The 17,244-nt window shown below is 32.4% G+C and overlaps 1 protein-coding gene across 4 annotated transcripts in view; it reads left to right on the top strand.

The window, feature by feature from the left end:
* EIF4E (eukaryotic translation initiation factor 4E) overlaps positions 1 to 16,964 on the top strand; it is a 41,139-nt gene extending 24,175 nt beyond the window's left edge. For all 4 annotated transcript variants that reach the window (XM_074275427.1, XM_074275426.1, XM_074275429.1 and 1 more), the window contains 6 exons: positions 3,771 to 3,877; positions 6,608 to 6,703; positions 13,308 to 13,371; positions 13,784 to 13,897; positions 14,545 to 14,684; positions 15,564 to 16,964. In XM_074275427.1, the coding sequence (XP_074131528.1) occupies positions 3,771 to 3,877; positions 6,608 to 6,703; positions 13,308 to 13,371; positions 13,784 to 13,897; positions 14,545 to 14,684; positions 15,564 to 15,678 (636 nt within the window). In that variant the 3' untranslated portion in view covers positions 15,679 to 16,964. The remainder of the gene's footprint in view (positions 1 to 3,770; positions 3,878 to 6,607; positions 6,704 to 13,307; positions 13,372 to 13,783; positions 13,898 to 14,544; positions 14,685 to 15,563) is intronic.
* The last annotated feature ends 280 nt before the right edge of the window (positions 16,965 to 17,244 follow it).

Raw genomic sequence — 17,244 nt, 5'->3', positions numbered from 1 at the left:
TTGGAATAGCCATTCACAAAAAAAAAAAAAAAAAAAAAACCCTCCAAAAATTAAGAGCAGTGACATAAATATGTGTAGCATAAAATCCAGTACTCATTTGACAGAGAACTAAGCAAAGTTGGAAAAATTAACTTAGTATGTTTTCATCTGGTTAAAGTCAACTTTTCTGAGTCAGTCTTGTGTCAGCAGCAGCAGAAGCAGATAGATCTATGTGTATGACATTTTGATCACAAAATCAAACCATTTCAAAGATACTGCTTGTCCAAAATAATTTGCACACCATTTTAAATAAATTTAAAAACTTGCAGCTAGGTGGCACAGTGGATATTAGCATCAGCCCTGAAGTCAAGAGGACCTGAATCTGGTCTCAAACACTAAACATTTCTTAGTTGTGTGACCCTGGGCAAGTCACTTAACTCCAAATAGCCTCAGCAAAAAAAAACAAAAACTTTCGATTTCTTTCCAACTCACAATCTATGGCCTCAAGATAAATTGTCACTTAAGTCCCTTTCAGATCTAATTTCTAAATGATCCTAATATTGTAGAAGCCAGAAGGATAAAAGATTATTCCTGAAGTCTACTGATTTCCCTAATTTTGTTTCTTTCTTAAAAGAATAGTTCATTTGGAAGTCAGATTGAGGTTTTACTTAATTTTTAAAAGATCATAAACTAATGGAAAAATTAGACTGATAACTAATTGCCTTTAGAGAAAATTCTGTTGTAAAGAAATTTTTTAGAATTTGTGAAATAGTCCCTTTATTTTTTCCCCCAATAACCAAGTTTATAAAATTCTATTCTAATGCATTCTTAACCTTTATGGTATCAGTCAGAATACTAAGGCACTATTTAATCATCTCCCTAAATAATTTTGCAAAGCACTTTTTACAAATATTATCTCGGTTTATCCTTCCTACTACTTTGGCATGTAAGTGATATTAGCCTCATCTTTTAACAAATGGAGAAATTGAGATTGTAACAATGTTAAATGACTTAGCTAAATCATATAACTGGTAAGTACCTGAAGCTATATTTAAATTTGAGTTTGTGGATGTTCTCCTAAGCAAGTTTCACTGTACAGTGATTAGAGCTTCATAAAAATGAAGGAAAACTTCGTTTTTTTAGCTTTTTTAGAGTCAACAAAAGTTGACTTTAAGGAATAATAGAAAATGTCAGATTCGAACATATTTTTATTCTTTTTAAATAGCATTTAAAAGGGGGACAGAGACAAGAATAAGTAAGTAGTCTATCTAAATGGAAAGAATTTTGAACTTATTTAAAACAAACAAAAAAAAAAAACAACCTAGGTTCAAATTCCAATCCTGTCCTTAATAAGCTATGTGACACCAAGTGTAGACAGTTAACTTTATTAGAATATGTTCTCAGGTAAATCAGGGAAATAATCCCTGTAAAATGGGGGGAGGGGGAGGGGAATGTTTCCTGTGGTATTTTATTTTTATTATTAATAGCATAATGTTAAAGTGAGCACAATTACATGTTATATAGATAGCATTCATAGAATTTGAGATTTGCTGGGGACTTGAGTGTTCATTTAGTTCAATTTATATGTGAAAGAAATCCTTATTCATCTCTTTTCAAGTGATCATGTTTGAAGACTTCAGAGAGATGATTAGTACCCTCTGTCATGGGAAATGTATAATACAAAGAAGTAATTGTATTTCTGTTTTAGAGAAGTTGAACTTTTTGAAACTTGAGTTTAAAAAAAAACCTTTTGGGGAATTTCATACCTTCATTGAGGGGTAATCATACCTATTTCTGACCCCCTAAAGTACACAAACACTAGCCAGCTCTTTAGCTATATTTTTGTCATTTTGTCCAAATAATATTTAGATAAGCAGAAATTAGGGAAAAGATTAGTAAGCTACTATGTTAGAACTGGAGTAAAATTCTGATAATTAAGTCTTAGTCCTTAATGTTTTTGGCATCTTGTAAATTCTGTCTCAATTAATAAACATGTTTAATTCTGAGTTTGTCAAAATATTAACAACTAATAATTGGCTTATTGCCTTGATCTTTCTTTAAGGAAAGTAAAGTAAAACTTAGAATGGGTGTTTTTACTAGCAGAAGTGAGCTCTGGCATCTTAAAACATTAAAAGTTATTATCAATATTAGCCTTTGGAAAATATTTTTGAGTGAAATTAAATACACAAATTGCAGATGAATGGGAGGTTAATGAAAGGCAAATAAAGTTAAATGGCAAATTTGGTTTCATTGTATACCCAGAGACTGTAAGAAACAGCTTCTCTTTTGAAATTTGATCATCTCCCTTTTAAGTAAATTACAAATATACTTACTTAGTAAATACCATGTAGGTAACTATGCAGTAACATCTTTAGGTTTAAGGTAGTTCAGAAGCTCTATGAAGATGTAAACAAGATCTTCCAACACAGCTTGGTATTTCGTGACTTCAATGAACATTGAACATAATTTTGGGAAATAGGGTTAGTTATAAAGAAATGAAAGAGGCCCAGGGATCAGTAATTGATTCAAAAACATGAGATTTTAAGTAATAGTACTTTCTGAGAATTTGGAAGTATAGAATAGAAAAACCATTGAATATCATGGAAAAGGAAATTGAACATGTCTTAAAAGGGTAGGAAAGACTACTGATAAGAAAGAAATTTCAGATTCAGTTTTTTATTTGAAGTCAGGTCCCTAACCAATTAGAACAAATACACAAATCCAATTTCAACATGCTTTTACATAGGCTTTGTCTCTCAGAAACTCTAGTATGGCTACCCCTTGGGTTTCCTTTTAGGCCAGGAGGTCTTGCTTTGGCCAGCTCTCCCCAGTTTGAGCTTTGTAGTTAAATGAAAAACTCCTTGCAACAGTAACTAATACCCACATAATTCTGTTACATTCTTCTATGATAGATGCCTGTGAAGTCTGTCTTGGAAGAAGAGGGGAAACTATATGTATTGTAGGCTTCAGAGTTAGTAGATTTCTTTCTGATGATTAGTGTTTAGGGATATTCATATGCTGGAGTTAAGTTCAGAAAAACATTTTCCCAGCTGTTTCATAAATGTCTGTTGAATTTAGAGTAACATTTTACTTGTAAATGTCTTAACATGCCACTTTGCATTTTGAAATGAAATAAGAGCTATTTCAAAGAACTGGGAAATTGAGGAAATGCTGCTCAATTGGGGAATTTGGCTGGAAACGTTTTTTTATGTGATTGTGCCACAGTATTATTGTGCTATGTAAAATGAAGGAGGAGATGACTTTAGAAAAAACCTGGGATGACTTACTGATGGAAAAAAAGTGAAGTGAGCAGAAACTAGAGAACATTGTATAAGTAGTAGCAATAACAATGATTTAACTGAAAGACCTAGCTTATTCTTATCAATACGACGATCCAAGAGAATTCCAAAGGACTCATGATGAAAAATGCTGTCCACCTCCAGAGAGAGCAAACTGATAAATTCTGAATGCAAATTGAAGCATATTGTTCTTCATGTCTCATTTGAGAGGGAGAGGAGCAACATTGCTAATGCAGAAATGTTTTGCCTAAGTTGATGAATAATGATTGCTTGCCTTCTCAGTGGGTGAGGAAGAGAGAGAGGGATAGAGAATTTGGAACTCAAAAAAAAAAAAAAAAAGAATGCAAATATTTTTAATAATTATATGAGACATTTATTATCTATATCCTTTCTTGTAAAATGGAGTTGATATTTAAAGGTTGGAGTTAAATGAAGCTTACTTTTTAATAGACCAGATTTTAACCATATAATATTTGGTTATTTTTTTGATAGGAAACCACCACCACTCCTAATCCCCCACCTGCAGAAGAAGAAAAAACTGAAACCAATCAGGAGGTTGCTAACCCTGAACACTACGTTAAACATCCACTACAGAACAGGTAAGCCTTTTGAACATATCCTAGGTTTGATTTATTCGTACAGAATTCCAGACTTCATCTGTATAGAAAAGACCTGCTGTGGCAACTTCATCCATTTATCTGTAATTTATGGTTTTAGAGAATTACAAAGACTATTTCAGAAGAAAGACTTGGACTTAAGTCTTTCTGGCTTCAAAAAGCTTTATTATACTTGTATGCCTTTTAGAAGTTTATAATCACTAAAAATCTTATGCAGTCCTTTAGTCCTTAATCTGTTGTGCCTGTGACCCTTTATTCTTATCTCCCTTTTATTCCATAAATAATTCATGTACATTATTGGGATCATATAGTTCATGTAATTATGAACTTTATTAAGCAGCACTGACTACAGTAAAGGACATTCTACACGACCCATGTATAACTTGAATGCATTATTAAATGGTTAACTTTAAGTAGTATATCAGGTTTTGAGTTGAATTATGTATCTGCTGGGCACTAGAAATAAAAATTTTTTTAGAATAAAGTTTTATTGCTATGTTTTTTATATAGTAATTTCTTAGAACAAAGTTGTGGGGTTGTGGTGGTTTTTGTTTGTTTTTTGGACCATGACAGCTCACTAGTTTTTTTATTTGTGTGTATAAGTGTATTCTCCCCTTTCCCTCAGGTAATTGGAGTTAAGTGACTTGCCCAGGGTCACACAGCTAGGAAGTGTTAAATGTCTGATACTAGATTTGAACTCAGGTCCTCCTGACTTCAGGGTCAGTGCTCTATCCATTGTATCACTTAGCTGCCTTTTTTTTTTTTTTTTTTTTTTTACTCATGTTGCAAACCGAAGGCCTCCTCTGTAAGTTGGAGGAAGTGGGCGGGGGGAGCTATCTCCATAGATGTTATCTTTGGGGCTATGCTTGTTTTTCATAGTTTCATAGCATTCAGTTTGATTTGTTTTTTTGCTTATTCTTTAGTCTGTGTGTATGTATGGTTTTCATGACTGCTTATTTCACTTTACTTCGTTATATATTTTACTATACTTGGGTATCATGATTTGCTTTGCAGTTTCTCAGCCACTATCTTACTTTGTTTACAATTCTGAGCTATCCCAAAATGTGCTGCTATGCGTATTTTGATATGTATATGGAGCTTTTTGTCAATGATCTCTTTGAGATATATGCCTACTGTGTTCTGAGTCAAAGGACTTTTATTGGCATTATTCCAAATTGCTTTCTAGAATGTGTTTTACAAGTTAGCAGCTCTAACAACAGTATGTTAGTGATGTCTTTCCACATACTTTCCAATGTTGATCAATTCTATTGACTCTTTGCATTTTTTATCTTTGTCAGTTTGTTGGATATTAGGAATAAAAATATTAAAAAGAATATAGTGATTTTGTCTTTAAATGAGCATCATTACAGTGGGTGGTGGTATTCAAATAAAAATGCCATATGGTGATAACAACAAAAAAATAAGCATACAGCTTATGGCCAAAGGATCATCCAGGGAAAGCAATATGGTTTAAACATCTGCTGTGTGTCAGGAACTGTGCAAATTTTTAAAAATATAATAATAACTTTTTAATTTTTCAAAATACATGCAAAGATAGTTTTCAACATTCATCCTTGCAAAACCTTGTGTTCCAAATTTTTCTCCCTCCCTTATTACAGTAATACAGTATAGGTTAAACGTGCATTTCTTCTAAACATTTACACACTTATCATGCTTGTGCTAAATATGTTTTTAAAGTATTATCTCCTTTGATCCAGAAGTGAATTAGTTATTTGGGAGGACTAGAGAGTGTGTGTAAGTAAAATAAATCAGCAAGCATTAATATCCTCTAATGGTGTGTGTGTGTATGTGTGTGTATATATGTGTGAGATTTGAATCCTTGATAATTTGCTGAAGGGTAGTATAGAGGGATTATTTCCAGTGTAGTTACTTTTACATACTTTTTTTTGCGAAGTGTAGGCCTCAGAGTAATGTCATCATTTTATTATATAGTAACTTCTCCCTCCCCAACTTCTTTAGCATTGTCAGAGAATGAGGAGTTTACATTTGTGGATCAGATAATTGTTTTAATAAATTGCATATATACTATATTGTACCTCATTATGAAGAGGCTTTTCTTTCGAAAAGAGATCATATTATCCCCATTTTCTAGATGAGGAAACAAGTGAAGAGACTTGGCCAGCCACTTATAATTGGAAATATAAGGAATGACATTCGAATCCAAGTGTATGTACTTTGACATACTTGAGCATGATTACCATAAGATTTTAACAAGATCTTAATCTGCCAGAGTAGTCTCGATGACATTAATGAGAAACTCCTTTTATGCTGTGATTCTTTATGTTGAGGGAATCAATTGTGAATTGTCAAATATTGCTGTATTACAGTTTGAATTTTTGATAATCATAATAGTTTGATGTACTCCCTTTAAAAGTTTTGGCACCTGAGTTAAGAATATGAAATGGAAAATTCATTAATTCAGACTCCTTCATTTCTTTGCAAATTAGTCCAACGAGGTAAGTTTACATTTATACTATGTAATGTGGTTACACAAACATTTAATATATATGAAATTTGAGAAATTGCAAGTATTTGTAGAATAGGTTAGAATTCATAGTTCTCTCCAGTGTAAGTCAACTTCCTATTTTATTTAACCTCTTATAGAAAGTTTCTCTATTAGTTTCATTTAATAAAAGCATATGTTCCTTATTGTATTTACCTCTAATGTCAGTTATCTCTTTTAATTTTTAGATGGGCGCTCTGGTTTTTTAAAAATGATAAGAGCAAAACTTGGCAAGCAAACCTTCGTCTGATCTCTAAGTTTGATACTGTTGAGGACTTCTGGGCGTAAGTAATCTTTTATTTGGGGTTTGTTTTTAAACTCTAGTTTGCTTTTATGATAATGGTCATGTTCATGCAATTTGGGGTCATTAGCCATTAGTTAAATCAGTCTTGTAAATTCATTCTGTGGTCTGAATAATATGAACATTAAAACTTCCTAAGAATTAGACATGGAAGTTGTGGGAATCTTCTCTTCTCAGCAGCCTTTCAGCTTCTGACATTTTCCTTCCTGCTCCTAAAAGTATTTGACATTGGTAATTAAAACCCCTCACTATATTGGATCATGACTAGGAATTTTGGGGAAAGGAGGAGAGGAGGAGAGAGAGAGATACTTTTTGGTTTCAATCACCCTTATGATCCTTCTCATGTGCTGCTGCCCTCAATCTGAGTTCTTTTTTATGTATGCCTAGTGTTTGTAATATCAGTGAAAAATGCTGACTAAATTTGTAAGAGTGCCTAAATTAATGGTCATAATTTTTTCACTTGGGAGTAACTTTTAGCAAAGTTGGTTATACATTGTTGTTTCTTTTTTACTCTGAGCAAAACAACTGACCATAAAAAAATTGGAATGGGATGTTAGTTTCATTAATACATCAAGAGAATTTACCATCAATTTTGTATATAGACTCCAGGAACCCAGTGTTGGAAAGTACGTGTCTGGACATACAATTTTAATAGATACTCAGATCCAGAATCTACCCCATCTGTGTCCACCGATACTCCAGGGCATTTCAGTTTTTTGTTTAAACTTCCTCTATTTTGAGAGGTCAAAATTTGTATGTTTGTATCTCATCAGTTATGTAATTCTTAATCCAACTGACCATTTTACTATCTAGTATACTTTTTTCTCCTTTCCCTATCCTTCTCCCTTTCCTCCTCCTTTTCCTTTCTCTTCTACTACTAATAATCGTGTGTGTGTGTGTGTGTGTGTGTGTGTGTGTGTGTGTGTGTGTGTGTGTGTGTTTTGAGGAAATCCAGAGATAGTATGTCCTCGGGGGAGGTTTTATTAATTTTTGATAATAAAAATAAGAAATTAATCAACTTTATTAAGATCTGTTGAGATTATCTATTCTCTTTCAAATGTTCACAAAGTCTAGAATCTAGACTCTCCTATTTGAACCCCATATTTACTCAGTGCAACTATTCTAACCTCAGGCCCTAAGTTATTGGAACAGCCTCTTAATTATCTCAAGCTTTTTACTGCATCTGTCTCTTATATGCTACACACTATCTCCATAGTGATTTTCTGTAATTATAGTTTATCAGCAACTTATCAACAATCCTTATTGCTTCTGGTATCAAATAAAAACTCCTGTTTAGAAACCCTTTATAAGTGGCTATCAACTGTCTTCTCAGCCTTATTTGACATCACTTCCCCTCTTAAACTAAATAATCCAGAAATACTCACCTTTTTTCTTCTCCCATACTAATTTAATTTCTTACCTTCATACGAATTGTCTGGAATACTTTCCCTCTGTAGATTATCTTTTTTACTCTTTTCCCTTGAAAACAAAGCTCAAAAGGATCACATTCTAAATGAAGCCTTTTCTCTGATTCTACCAGTTGCTGGTGTGAAGCCTCTTTCTGCATTATTTATATCTGTATTCACCTTTTATTTATATTGCATGTGCGCACACACACATAAATATATATGTACTTTTCTTTCCCTTTGGACTTTAAGCTACTTGTGAATAGGAATCTTTTCTTTTTATTTGTATCTTTAGTGATACATTGAGCCTGACATATAGTAAGACAAAAGAAGGATCTCACCACTCTATTGTTTGAAGTATCCACCTCTTTTTGAAAACAAGGACATTTGCTCATATCTGATACAGTGTGGCACCTTAACCTTTTACTAATTTCTCAGAAATCAATGCCAGTTCTTCAGTAGTACCCCTGAGATGTTCCCACTGTGCCTGGTAACTTAAACTGAGAGCAGCTATATATGGTCTAACATTTTCTCAGCTGTTTTGATTTTCATTTTTCTGTTAACCATTTATTTGTATTTTCTCTTTTATAGCATGAAAGTCTTATTTCTGTTTATGTAGTAGAAACAAGTGTAAAAAAAGTTTGAATAGTTCCCTGCTATTTTCTCCATTGCTTGTTACCATTATAGATTTGTTCCAAATAAACTTCAGGTTGTTTTTTGTTTTTTGTTTTTTTTAATCTTTACTATTCCTTCTTTCTCATTATGGCATAATGGGAAAAGTACAGAAGTTAGAAGACCTGGCGCCTGCTCTATTACCTGTTTGACTAGGCAAAAATGCCCTTTTTGAGTTTTGAATGCTTTCCCCAAATATTTCACTGAATTGTTGTGAAGAAAATCTTTGTAAGCTATTAAGGACTATAAATAGGAGCCATTAATGCTATTTTCATATATTAACCTGTTCAGTACAAGTATAAAAATTTCCTGAAGTTATAAACTAAAGCTTTCCCCAGATTCCTATCTACTTAGGAAACAATTTTGAAAATGAACTATTTATCATTTTTTTCTTTAGAATGTAAACTAAATTTTATTATATCTTTATCTCTCAAATCCATTCCAGTAACTCTCCCTTGTACTACGAGCATTATTAAATGCCTAATATATGTCAGATACTGTCTTAAAATACTAAAAAGACAAAAGACAATTCCTGCTTTCAAGAAGCTCACAGTTTAATGGAGGAGAAAACATGGAAACAACTATATATGAACAAGATATATACAAGATAAATTCAAAAACAGAAGGAAAGCATTAGAAGTGGGGGGGTGATTAGGAAGCTTCCTATAGAGTGTGGTTTTTAGCTAGGGTTTAGAGGGAGAAGAACATTTCATGTCTTTGGACAGCTATTGAAAATACAAGGAAAATGAAGTGCTTCTTTTGAGGAACAGGAAGGATTCAGTGACACCAAAACACCAAGTACACATACTTGGAATAAATCTTAAGAAGGCTAGAAAGGTAGGAGGCAGCCAGGTTTTGAAGAAGTTTGAATGCTAACCCTAATATTTTACATTTAAGCCAGGAAGTTGTAGGGAACTATTGGAGTTTTTTGAATATGACATAGTTAAACTTCGACTGAGTAGAGGATGGATTTAAGATCAAGGAGACTAGCATTCAGGAGAGAATATCCAGTAACCTGTTAGATTAGTTTCAGGCTGTTGAGGACCTATGCCAGGTTGGTGACAGGGTGAAAGAAAGATGAGGGCATATAGAAGAGATGTTGTGAAAGTGGAATTGATGATTTAAAGGCTGATTGGATATGAGGAATAAAAATGAGAGAGTCAAAGATGATACCCCGATTTTGAGTCTGGATGACTGATAAAATAGTGTTCTCAAAAGTAATAAAGAAGTTGGGAGATGAGAAAGATAAGTTTAGTTTTGAACACAAGGAGAATTTAGAATGTCTATGGGACTTCCAATTGGATATGTTTAATGGATTTTTGGAGATGAGAAACTGGAAATTTTGATCAGATTTAGGACTTCAAGTAGATTTGAAAATCACCTGAACAGAAATAATAGTTGAATTCATGGAAGCTGATGGGATCACCCAAGTAAAATAATATGGAGGAAGATGAGACCCCAGAACAGAGTCCTAAGGGGACATTCACTATTCGTAGCTGTGCCTTGAAGAAAGGGTAGAACAGTATCTAAAAAAACCTCCACAAAAACAAATAAAAAAACCTAGGGAAGAGAGGGTAATGAGGCTTGAGAAAAGATTATTAATTTGTTAGCAAATGATCATTGATAATTTTGGAGGGAGAAGTTTCAGTTGAATGATGAAATCAGGAGCTAGACTGCAGAAAATTAGGAAAAGGAGAGGAAAGGGAATGGGTCTTCTTGGAGGAGTTAAGCCACTAGAGGATTTTTTTATGATGGTGTTCCTTTGTGTTCACTTTCTTCCATTTATTGGGTTTATATGGGTTTTTGGGTTTTTTTTATTTTTATTTATTTTTTTTGTATTGTTTTGTCTTGTTTTGTTTTTTGCTCTGTGTCACAAAAATGCTGCTACAAATATGTTGGTTTTTATGGGAATCTTTCTTTTAGTTTGTGATCTTCTTTAGGATATGCACCTAGGATGGAGAGCTATGGGACCAAACCGAAGTTGCACTAACAGTGTATTTATTAAATGCATGTCTTCCCTTGGTCCTTCCTCATTGACTATTTCTGCACTTTATCGTTTTTTTTATCATTTGATAGATATGAGGTGGTAACAAAGAATGGTTTTAATAATTTGTAGTAGACTTGAAGCATTTTTAAATAATATGGCTATTAATCATTTGTATTGTCATTTTTGGAACCTTTTATGCCTTTTTATCACTTATCTGTTAATCACATAGTTTACTTCCAGCTGCTTTCTGGAAAGGCCAGCAAGTATGCTAATAGGGCCTTACATTGTTGGGACTATGCAGTTAAAAGGGTTAATAAGGGTGCGATTGAAGGTTTCCCTCAAATTAGAAAGGTATAACATTAATTCTGATACAGAATCCCTTAATATTTTAATTTTTATTCAGTTCATGTGGCAGGGGAAAGGGAATATAGGTTGTTTAGGAAGTGTAGCAGTATTTATTTATATCTATCATAGTTACAAGGGTCCCCTTTACTTCCAGAACAATGTCTCATCCAAAAGTGAGTATCATATGAACCAAAAATAATGACACATCCATAAATAGTCTTAGATTTATATAAATTGTCTGGAGAAATAGAGCAGTGTTTGTATTCCATTCTTTGAAGGATTTTTGAAGGAAGACCACCTGAGATTTATTCTTTAATGCTGGCTCATCCTCACATAGAAGTAACTTTGATTTAGCTCAAGCAATGGGAAAGCTCCAACAGATTCCATAAAGGTGGAAAATATAGGTCTGGTGACAGACCATTTCTGTCCCTCATTCATGGACTAGCCTATCTAGGGGTAGGAAAATGCATTGCTAATTTTACCAAAGAATGATTTAAAGCCATAGCAGCCATGTTCGGTTTGTGTCGGTGGAAGAGGGAGCGCAACTAATAAAATATTAGGTAATTTAAGTATTTGAAAACTTTATGTAGAACTTCCACATTAGGATCAAATTATGAATCTACTTTTATATTCATCATTTCTGCATAGCTTGTATTTTTAATCTGTATGAAATATGTCCTCCCCAAAACTGTCATATAGGGAGTCCATAATTCATTGACAGGATCATATAGCTGAAAGGGGGACATCAAGAGGTCAACTAGTCCAGCCCCCTTTTTCCAGTGAAGTGAGTACCTACATCATCCCAGATGGCTACTCTCTGTTCTGGTCTTCAATATCTTTGGGAATTGAGTACTGTTTCAGTGTTCTTACTGCACTCTGTTCAAGATAATTTTCCTTGTATTCATGAAAATATATCATTTCATGTTTTATTTCTTGTGCTTTCCCCCAACATTTAATTATTACTAAATTATTACTAAGCATCCTCCTGTAAAGCTAACCTTATCCCAGCAGTATTGCATGGCAACCAAAAAAAGAATTGTAAACTTAGGCTACATAGAGAAGGGCATGATGTCCAGAATACCACTGATTATAGTTCCATTTTGTCCCCTATTTAGCAATGGTCATTTTTACTGTTTTTGTGACGTAACTTGGGATATACATTGACAGAACCTAGAGAGCATTTAGAACAGATTGAGAATGATGATTGGGGGCCCGAGGGAGACTTAGAGATTATTCTATATAAAGGATCAGTGAAAGAATCTGAAGACATTTAGCCTGAAGTAGAAAAAGTTTGGCCTGGAAATAATAGACTGCCATATGAACAGAGATTGTGGACAGATTTGTTTAGGCATCAGAAAAGATCTAAGAACAATTTGTGAGTGTTGCAGAAACACAACCCCTTAATTTAAAGGGAAAACTTGACTGTTAGGACTACTCAAGGGTCAAATGAGATGATGTTTAGGCAGTGTGGAGAGGGGGTCGGTAATCAGGGGTGATTTTCTTTTTCTTTTTCTTTTTTTTTTTTTTTTTTTTTTTGTTGTTGAGGCAATTGGGGTTTAACTGACTTACCCAGGGCTACATAGCTAGGATGAAGTTTGAGGCCAGATTTGAACTCAGTTCTGGTACACAATCTAGCTGCCTCAAAGAAGTGATTTCCAAAGTCTGGATGACCACTTGTTAGGGTTGTTGTAGAAGGGGTTTCTAGCCATCCATCTATGAACTAAGTGGACTCTGAGATCCCTTTCACCTGTTGAGTTTGTGATTCTACAGCATTCAGTTAAACAGTTTAAAAAAAAAAAACTCTTTTCTGCTCCAGGCTAAATAATTCATTTTACTTAAATCTTTTAAACTTTTGTGGTCAAAAAGTATATACATATACCCTTACTGTTCCTACTATATTAAATAAGTGAAGTTGGATCAGATATGACAAACTGATGTTTGACATTACAGAAACATTAGGCATTTTACATCAAAAACAATTCTCAATATCAGAAGAAAATTCTTGAACTTCATTCATGAATGAAAATCTGATTAATAAATCCATTTAGATTGATAAGCATGAATTTTAAATATGTTAATTTTGTCTTCTGTGTTTTCATCATAGTAAAAGCGGTACTTAAAGATCTTAATTTTGCCCCATTTTCTCTTGTTCATAACTGTCATTTTCTTTTACATAGTTTATACAACCATATCCAGCTGTCTAGTAATTTAATGCCTGGCTGTGACTACTCACTTTTTAAGGTATGACTGTTAACAGTTGCTGATTTTAAAACAAAATGGACATGAATTATTTATTTAAGCTAAGAAATCTTGTCATAATATTTACTTGAAACATGACTTAACAGTATGCAAATATTGTGCATATATATGCATATATGCATTGTCAAATGGTTTTTATAGCTATATTTTGAATTAAGGAACTACTAGTATCTTTATTGTAAATGTAATATACAATGATGCTATAGTTTCAAGGACTGTGCATTAATGGATTAATTTAAATTCATATTCAGTATGATTATTTGTGGACATTATTGAGGCAAAGGGATTTTTTATTTGTAAAATTGCATGACAGGGAATTGATATTTTTGATTTGAACTTTAGTAATCAGTTTTCAAAACAGTTATCCCTGATAATTTGCCCATTTATTGTATAGGATGGGATCGAGCCTATGTGGGAAGATGAAAAAAACAAACGAGGAGGACGATGGCTAATTACATTAAACAAACAGCAGAGACGAAGTGACCTTGATCGCTTTTGGCTAGAGACAGTAAGATTTTTAAATTATAAATAATTTTTCCAATAGGCAGTTTAAGAGTATTGTCTCTTGATGATATTCCAATCCTTTGGAAACAATGTTTCATTAAATAATATCTTTCCCTTGTTTGAAAAGATAATAAGAAACATCTATTTGGGAAAATGTGAGTAATTGCTTATATACCAATATATTGTTTAATACAAAGGATATTTGATTAATGAATCACCTTAAGTATCCTAAGCAAAAGAAGTATTTTGCCTTTAAATTATTATTTTTTAAAAGAGATGTAGTTAGGGGTCATAATCAGTGAATTTGTAAGTTTTGATCTTAACTTTTTACTTCATAGTCTTAATAACTTTTTTTATTACATAGTTGAGATAGCCAAGAGGCTATCAGTTGAAGGCAGTTTAAAATTATTTTTAATAATTTTATTATATTTTCAACATCATAGTAATAGTTTATTTTTATGTTAATTTGTAAACCTAGTAAAAATTTATTTATAGCTGGTTTTTATGCAAGTTAAATTTCATCTGTTCCTCAGATGTCTGAAGAATTATACTAAATGACTTAATATAAAGCAGAAAGACTATCAAATGAAGAACTGCATATATGTAAATACATAAATATGTGTAATCTAATGAAAGTTTTTTCTTTGTTAGCTGCTGTGCCTTATTGGGGAGTCATTTGATGACTACAGTGATGATGTGTGTGGAGCTGTTGTTAATGTTAGAGCTAAAGGCGATAAGATAGCAATATGGACTACTGAGTGTGAAAACAGAGATGCTGTTACACATATAGGGTAAGCTGCATTTCAAAATATTTATCAATATTAGAGTATTAAAAGATGAGGAAGCATATTTTTATTTATAGCTTGAGAGTGCTTTCCATGAAAACTTCATTTGCATTCTTACAAATTCTCAAGAATTTACATTCTTGTTTTATTAGTCACATGATTCCTCTTCTTACATTTGATTTATTCTGTCTCACGGTGTTTTTGAGTCTAGTAATAAAATAGTTAATCAAAATACTTAAATATTCTGCCATTGTGTAGAAAACTATTATAACAAAACTTTGTTCACTAGCACTTCCCCTTATTTTAGTATCAATTCTATCATTGACTCTTGATACTCTTAAAAAAGTCATGCCATACATTAAAACATAGCCAAAACATGAATCTTAATTCTGGGATATTTAAAAAGGGGTGAAATTTTCCCCGTAGATCACTTTCATAGAAAATTATTATTCTTGTCTTGAATTTTGCTTACGCTGCTGATGTTTGTTATAGCATTAGTTTTGGAGACAGAAGAGACTGGGTTCAAATTGTGTTATTAGCTGCCTTGTTTTTCCCTTCTGTGTTTTCCCCTTCTGTGAAATAGAGGCAATCAAAATTTAGCCTGGTTTACAAGATAATTGAGGAAAGCACTTTCTAAATCTTTAGGTACATTGTTATTTTATTAGTTATCTATTCTTAAAATTGAGCAGATGTGAAACTGATTAGAAATAATCAGCATGAGAAACTAACATGTAAATATCAATAAATGGAAAAAGAAAATGCATGCATTTTGTCTGTTTTATTCTCTGTAATATATTTTCTTGCCTAGAAAAATAGATAACATAAAATATTTTTCTGTGAGTACAAAAGTAATGGCATTCTTTTCTTTTTTTCCCCCCTTTTCAGGAAGGTATACAAGGAAAGGTTAGGACTTCCTCCAAAGATAGTGATTGGTTATCAGTCCCATGCAGACACAGCTACTAAGAGCGGCTCCACCACTAAAAATAGGTTTGTTGTTTAAGAAGACACCTTCTGAGTATTCTTTCATAGGAGACTGCGTCAAGCAATCGAGATTTGGGAGCTGAACCAAAGCCTCTTCAAAAGCAGAGTGGACTGCATTTAAATTTGATTTCCATCTAAATGTTGCTAAGATATATGAGAAGTCTCATTCGCCTTTGTCTTGTACTTCTGTGTTCAAATTTTTTTCTATTTTGACTAGAGTAACTATTATCCCAATCAAAGAATTACAGTACACATCATCCCCAGAATCCATAAATGTTTTCCTGGCCCACTCTGTAATAGCTTAGTGGAAGCATTACTATTACAAAAACATTTATCTATCCACAATATTCAGAAAAGAACTTGCATTTCTTTACCTTACAGAGAATTACTTCTGGTGTACATTGCATTGTATGCAGTAACATATTTTACTGGTTTGGAAGAGTATGATGCATACCATTTTCTAGCAATTTTCTTTGTTTCTTTTTTTTTTTTTTTCTTTTTTCTTTTTTTTTTTTACAGCATTATTTTTTGCTGTAATCTATGCTGATGGCTGCTAGATTTAATTTATTTGTTTCCCTACTTGATAACATTAGTGATTCTGATTTCATTTGGTTTTTTGGTTTGTTTTTTTCTTTTTCTTTTTTTCTTTTTTGATTTTTTTTTTTCTTTTCTTTTTTTTCCTTTTGGTTTTATTTTATTTTTTTGTTGTAGTTTTTTTTGCTCATGTAACATTGGTGAAGGATCTGGGAATATGACATAAAGGTGGAATAAACATTAATTTTGTGCATTCTTTGGTAATTTTTTTGTTTTTTTGTAACATTAGAGCTTTGCTACAAATTTATGCATTTCAGTCAAATCAGTGATCTATGTTTGTGTGATTTCCTAAACATAATTGTGGATTTTTAAAAAATGTAACATCATAATTACATTCCTAACTAGATATAATAGTATGTCTGTTTTTGTATCTTATGCTGTATTTTAACACTTTGTATTACTTAGGTTATATTTTGCTTTGGTTAAAAAATGGCTCAAATAGAAAAGCGGTCCCATTCATATTAAGACAGTGTACAAAACTGTAAATAAAATGTGTACAGTGAATTGTCTTTTAGACAACTAGATTTGTCCTCTTATTTCTCCATCTTTACAGCCAGTATTTGTATTTTTTGTTATAAGGCAGTGTTTACTGTGTCTTCTGTTGTAGTGTCTTTAAAAAAAAAAAAACAGCATAAGTTTGGAGCTCTAGTTTGATTATTATGTTTATTAAAATTTTTAATAAATTGAATAGGTAGTACCATATATATGGAATTAAATTGATGTGGCTTTTTTTTTTTAAACGAAGGTAATTTTCATATTAACTCAGTATATTTTTGATGCTACTTATTTACCATTTAATTTGTATGACTATTTTGACTCTTAAATGCATCATTGTTAGATTTAAGGCAATAGTTAGCTGTTATAAAATGGCTAACTGCTGAATGGTGATAACAGGAATTTAGTGAAAATGGAGACATCCTCTAAGAATATATTTTGTTTATTTTTCACTCCAAGTTTGGTATAAATAGGTGTAAGTATTTTGGGTTTTTTA

Source organism: Sminthopsis crassicaudata, chromosome 6 (genome assembly GCF_048593235.1).
Source record: "Sminthopsis crassicaudata isolate SCR6 chromosome 6, ASM4859323v1, whole genome shotgun sequence".
Classification (NCBI taxonomy): Eukaryota; Metazoa; Chordata; class Mammalia; order Dasyuromorphia; family Dasyuridae; genus Sminthopsis; species Sminthopsis crassicaudata.
This window is presented reverse-complemented; position numbering and strand designations above follow the sequence as displayed.